This window comes from Electrona antarctica, assembly GCF_951216825.1.
Source record: "Electrona antarctica genome assembly, chromosome: 9".
NCBI classification, from domain to species: domain Eukaryota; kingdom Metazoa; phylum Chordata; class Actinopteri; order Myctophiformes; family Myctophidae; genus Electrona; species Electrona antarctica.
The window spans coordinates 20970762-20977434 of NC_136790.1; the positions used below are offsets into that span (position 1 = coordinate 20970762).

General features: G+C 47.1%; 1 protein-coding gene and 1 long non-coding RNA gene across 2 annotated transcripts in view; one reads left to right on the top strand and one right to left on the bottom strand.

Moving 5' to 3' along the window:
* tafa1b (TAFA chemokine like family member 1b) overlaps positions 1–3070 on the top strand; it is a gene marked incomplete at its 3' end in the record, with an annotated part of 189097 nt that extends 186027 nt beyond the window's left edge. The window contains exons 4-5 of the mRNA XM_079510870.1: positions 867–991; positions 3044–3070. Coding sequence (XP_079366996.1) covers positions 867–991; positions 3044–3070 — 152 coding nt within the window. The remainder of the gene's footprint in view (positions 1–866; positions 992–3043) is intronic.
* LOC306930123 overlaps positions 1–6673 on the bottom strand; it is a 50063-nt gene that overhangs the window by 16188 nt on the left and 27202 nt on the right. The window lies entirely within an intron of this gene.

Sequence of the window (6673 nt, forward strand, 5' to 3'; positions counted from 1 at the left end):
GGTGAGCCTAAAACTGGGAACGAAGGGCGAATCGGACCCATAATTGGCCCGATTATCCTACAGCAAGGTGCAAGTACTACGAGACATTTACTCACTACTGTACTTAAGTCAAATTTTGGTACTTTTATTTACTGGAGTATTTCCAATTTTCCAAACTATATACTATTTTCTAATCCACTTCATCACAGAGGCAAATATTGTATTTTTACTCGACTATAATTATTTGAAAACTTTTGATTATTATTACACAACATGCATTGACTACTTCAGCCCTTATTTAAAAATGTGCTATTTGAAAATAGACAATCTACATTCTACAAGCTCACTGACAACACTGCACAACATCTGCTATTTATTAATACATTTTACACATTATACCACCATGTGAAACGGGACATTCTGCATGAGTACTTTTACTTTTGGTACTTTAACTCATTTTGACCTGAGATCAGATTCTAAAAATGTCTTCTACATCCTGACAGTTTTCTGAAAAAGCTATGTTTCTATGTCAGTCGTTCTTCGATTTTTCAAAAATAGCAGATCTACAAGCTCATAGCGCGCCACTCAGTGGCGCGCTATGAGCTTGTAGATCTGCTATTTTTCAATAGCTAAAGCATAACAACAAAAATATATCTTCTTCAGTGTATCCCATGTTGGATGTTTGTGTCCAAACATTTGAACAGCCATTTGTGCAGGCATCCTTGCCTTTGTGCGCACGCACAAACGCACGCACGGACGCACAAACAAACAAGCGCACGCACGGATGCACAAACAAACAAGCGCACGCACGCAGCCTGACCAGCCCGTCAAGGTAAGAGTTCTACACGCGTCATCTAACCTCCTCCATCTCTCCTCCCTCCATGCAGCGTCCATTGTGATTGGGAAGTGGTGGTGTGAGATGGAACCGTGTCTGGAGGGAGAGGAGTGCAAGACTCTGCCCGACAACTCTGGATGGATGTGCTCCTCTGGAAACAAGATCAAAACCACCAGGGTGAGAACTCACATCCGCCGTGCCACACAAACACACACCTTCCCACGTAAAGCGGTGCACATCTATGCACAGGGTTCGATTTTCTGCATGGCCGGGGGTTGGGGAGGGAGGTTAATCAACGCCTCTGCTTGTGATATCTCCACCCTCTGGTCGTTAATCTTTATGTTATATCCCTGCCTCCGGGCAGACTGAATTAAATATATTTCCTTTGGGGGAAATGGAGTCTGATATGGTTAATATGTATGTTTGAAGATATCACAATTACCGGTAATTTTAAAATGTATGCTCACCATATTAAAGGAGTACTTACTGTAGTTCACCCCAAAAATGATCAATCACACAACCCATGAAGCCTTCAATTCATGGAGATTAGAAGTAATTTTTTTGGGTGAACTACTCCTTTAACGCTGGTGTGCGAACTTTTCACCCCATTTTTTTCCTTCTTCAAGTTCAAATCGAAACCAGTGTATGCATGCACAGACCTAGACTAACACATGCAACGGCAAGCATGCGTGCACGCACACGCAAACGCACATGCGCACACACACACACACACACAACACACGTGTGTGTGCGCGCACTCACTGATGCACTTGCACACAGACACACAAACGCACACTACACCACCACATTCACAAAGCGTGCACCTGAAGTAACAGGCAGTTTTACCTGTGCTACAAATCAACCTCTCTTCTTTTACTTAAGAGGAATTCAGTGGCAGAAGAAGAAACTACATTTTGCTGCTTTGATACGGACTGACTAACGGTTTGCTTTAGCACGGCTCCTCTGCCACCTGCCTGCTACAGTCAACCTGCCAGTTGCCGGGCGGCCTGCCAGTCAGTCGAGATCAAGCACGCGCGCTTTAAAACCTGCGTGTTAAAAAAAAAAAAGGTTGCACAAAAAGCCTGCGGTGTGTGAAAGACACGCATAATGTATGGCCACGCTCTCGTTAAATGAGAGGTGAATTCCCGTCTGCTGCGGGCGACCGTTCCGGGGGTCCTCTGTAAAACAACAAATATAGACCCACGGCAATAAACGCGCGGGTAGTCTCTGCTGCCTCGGGTCACGAACCTCACAAAGAGAAAGTTAACAACCGCATCGTATCATTTCCCCCCCCGACCGTGTCAAGGGAGACACTGAGCGACGGCCTATGCAAATCATGGAGGGAGTTAAGTCCCCAAAGTCAGCAGTCCGGCACTCCATGACAGGTTGATCACCCAATTTGTATTCATTCGATTGAGTCCCCCCCCACCCCCACCACCCCACCTCACCCCCTTCACACTGCGACCAACAGCGCCCCATCCCTCTCAGCACTCCGCCTGCATTCCTCTCAGTGCTTGGTGGCCATGACTTTGAATAGAAGCAGAGACTAATGTGTCGGCAGGGAAGAAAAAAAACAAAAAAACGGGTGGCGGGGACGCCGGCAGCCGGTGAAGGTTAGACCACATGGGGCTTCCCAAGGTTGTTCCGCCTGCTTATATAGATATAAAAGCCATTTCCCCCCCGAATCCCACCACCTCACCCCAGGCTTTCAATTGTGGGGGAAAGAAGTTGACCGACTGGGCTTCTTTTTTTTTTACCAGCCTGTCAAGGTAAGGAGCATCACTCGCTTCACCCTAAAATAATTGCATCTCTGATTCGACATGCATTCCCTTTGCACAGTTGGAAGGCAATTCAGGTTAAAACGGCTAGATTGTATAGATATAAGCCCATTGATTTCCCTTATATTCTCCAGAGATGTACTATAGTAGTTTAGACAGCAGATATCGGAACATAAATGGAAAGATATTAAGCCCTAGCCCTAAAGTGAGAGGATTCTATCAGCACGTTATAACAGGAGACAGCCAATAGAGGCATAGAGCTGCTTTTCTATACACTGTCAAATCTTGAGTGTTTGGTTAACTCAGGGTGTGCAAGAGGAACCGAATGGACACACTTAGAAGTCCATTTGGTTCCATTTGTTCACTCTCAGAGTTCCATGAACACTCTGGATTTCACTGCGTACGTACCCAATATACACGTGTCCTTTTCTCTTGACCCCTCTCTTTGCAGAACACCCAGCCATACTCCCCCTTTTAGCTTCCGGAAGCAAAATGCAGAGGATGCTTCAACAGAAATTGAGCTGCATTCTTGCTTCTGTAAAGGTTAGTCTCTCTCTCAAGCCGTTCTCTTGTTTTCTTTTCCTTTTATTTTCTCCCCCCCTCTCTTTTCACACCATCATTGTGTGCAGTGCACTTCAGTGTCGAGCTGTAGGAACGAGAGCGACTCACGTTCTCGTTTAACCCAAACACTCAGCCAGAAAACCAAACAATCATGGGTGTGTTTACATGCTGTGCATGATTAGGCAGGCGTGACACAAATGCAGAACAACACGCCGCTGCCCTCACAAGAAAGGAGAGAAAAAAAATAGAAAAATCGCCGGCAACACTTGCAAAGGGATTTTGACGCAATTCTGTGTAAACTGACTCAAGAAAATATGGTAGTCACTGTATAGCAGGCAGAACTAACTAGCTAGCTGACTAACTGGCACATGCAGAGCACACACACACACGTGCACACGTCTGCCAGGTCCAGGTTCCAGCCCTGATTAGAACATACGCCGTCTCAGATCAGGGTGTAATGACGGGATCACTTCTCGTCTCCCTTTCATTGCGCCCTTTGTTCCATGTCCTGTTTTCCGCTATCGGTCACTGTGCGGGTTTGATTACAGCGCCTTGTACCAGTCTGCCAATCCCATTATGCACTACTAATCTGTGACACGCTCACTCAGTCAGTGCTCCTGTGTGCGTGTGTGTGTGTGTGTGCGCGTGCGTGTATACGCGTGTGTGTGTGTGTATACGTATGTGTGCGTGTGTGTGTGTGTGTGTGTGTGTGTGTGTGTGAGGGGGGGGGGGGCTTGGAGACCCCTGGGCATGCCTCCTCCTCCCACTCATTGTGTGGCCTGGTATCGGAGAGCCCTCTGTGTCCGGATCCCCCATGCGAGGGTCTTATAGGCACAGCTATCAGTGGACAGCACAGAGCACAGACTGCAGCAGCACATGAAAAGGCCTTTTATATTCTGCTCTCTCTTTTTAAATGAGCATCCCTCATTCAGCCACGGCTTTCAGTCCGAAATGGCCTCATTTGTGGTTCGTCGTGTCTCACACACACACACACACACACACACACACACACACACACACACACACACACACACACACACACACACACACACACACACACACACACACACACACACACACACACACACACACACACACACACACACACACACACACACACACACACACACACACGTCGTTGTGATTCCTTCTTCATATATTTCACCCGTAGGGTTCCCCCAGTGAAGCCCTATTGTCAGGCAAGCACGCGCACACATACGTGCACTCGCACACACGTGCAGTCGTGCACACGCACGCACACACACGTGCATGCGGGCACACACACACAGGAAGACCAAAAAAAACATGTACGCGTGTCATCTGTCATAGAAATGTTGGCATGAAAGTGAGATGCGGGCAAAAGGCAGTGCTTGACGGCCGTGTTCTCTCTCTCTTTGTGTCTTTCAGAGAGGGAGCCCTGTTCTGTAGCGGCAGACAAAGGCAGGCCCTTTTGTATGGGGGAGAGTCACAGTGAGAGCGAGGCTGGCTGGGCTCCACCTTCCAAAATACAGATCTACACATTATCCGCTCCGCTGGCTAAATAGATCAATGCCCTTTCTGCTCCTGACAAACTGGTTACACTCCTCGACGGAGAGAGAGGGACAGAGAGAGAGAGAGAGAGAGAGAGAGAGAGAGAGAGAGAGAGAGAGAGAGAGAGAGAGAGAGAGAGAGAGAGAGAGAGAGAGAGAGAGAGAGAGAGAGACACACACACACACACACACACACACACACACACACACACACACACACACACACACACACACACACACACACACACACACACACACACACACACACACACACACACACACACACACACACACACAGAGAGAGAGAGAGAGAGAAAGGTAGAGTGAGACATATTGTAGACTAGAGAGACCCCTAAATCTGCTCCGTTTCTTTTTAATGAAAAGAGAACTATTATGTGTACCTAGTGTGTCAAATACTTACGCTTCAGTTGGAAACTCACTTCCTAAATGCCATACAAAATGTCATCAGATCGTCATCATCATTATCCTCATCATGTAGAGTATATGTCTCAGGACACTCCGAGGTATTTTTGCACCGCACTCATCGTTGCACAGGAATCAGTTTAATTTAATTAAGTGCAGCACTTTGGTGAACATCAACGGCTCAGGCGGCTGAACCCCTGCGGAGAAGCTGGAACAGTCCCGTTATATTTGTCACGTGCTGATTTTCCAGTATCACCACCAGTCACATACTATTTATTTCGGTTGCTCATCGAGCCACATGTCCCCTGATTAGTCGGAGCAGAGGCCACCTTTTCTAGCAAATCACACACTCTAGCGTGGGACGTACCCCATCTGTGTGTCTGTCTGTTTCAGAGTAAAAGTGACCCGCCGGCAGATGCATCTCTGTCTAATTTGTTGAATCGGGAGAATCATACTCTGCGGTCGATCAAAAATGAACTCCACGCGGCCGTGCCACATCCAATATGGTATCATCGGGAGATCATCTGCTCCCCCTGTCAATTCCCGTTTAGTGAGACATTTGCCTCCACCTCATGTCTGGTGTAATTTTTGTCATGAAAGACAATCACAGTGCCATTGTGACGGGAGACTTATGAAGCCCGATTTATACTTAGCTGCGCGGTCGGTGCTATTTCTGCGATGAGAAAAGTACCCGACAAGCTTCAGAAATGCAAAAAGTCAGTTGTAATAATGAAAACAGTCAGGACTGCTGACAATACCGCAGGTTGTCCTACTTATGACATTGTAATACCAGCGTACGGCAGAGAGGTTCATTAATTTCATCATTCCAAGTAATACTGATTCATTTATACCTGTTCTTTTCTCTATCTATTTCTTTGTCAATGTTACATTAAATGGATCTTGATGTATCCTGTCGTCCAGAGACTTCTGTTTTCAGAGGGTCATTCCTTCAGTGTCGTTTTGAACAAGCTCCTTTGCAGAACCAAATTGATTTGTTCAACATGAAACCAGGGGGGGGGGGGGGAAGAGAGAGAGAGGGGGGGGGGGGGGGGGGTTGGGTTGGGTTGGCAGTGTTTGCTTTAAATTCCTCCACTATGGCAATTGTCCTTGGCTCCTTTTACTAACTGAGGCCCAAGTAAATTGCAGTTTAATGCAGCCAACGTATTAGCATGCAGACGGCTTAGTTGCCAAGCAAAGACGCGATAGGCAGGAAATCCTTTAGCAATCCACTACCTGCTACCTGGCTGCACCATTCATTTAGAGAGACGTGTAGGACAAACGAGAGCAGAGGACAGTCTCCCTCCCTCTCTCTCTCTCTCTCATACGCATGTGGTTTTGAAATAACAGCGATTTGCATACAGCTCCCTCTGCTCCCGCTAACAAACCTCTGGTGGATTGTGTCCGGGGGAAAGTGAGCCGTAATGGCAACCCCTTTGCTTTGTACTGCACGCTCTCGTTCTGGCAGAGAGGCAACTCTCTGCCAACAGGCCTGGATCTTTTGATAGTTCGCTGTGTACAGTACAGTACAGTACAGTACACAATACAGGTACAAATGCCTATAGCAGACG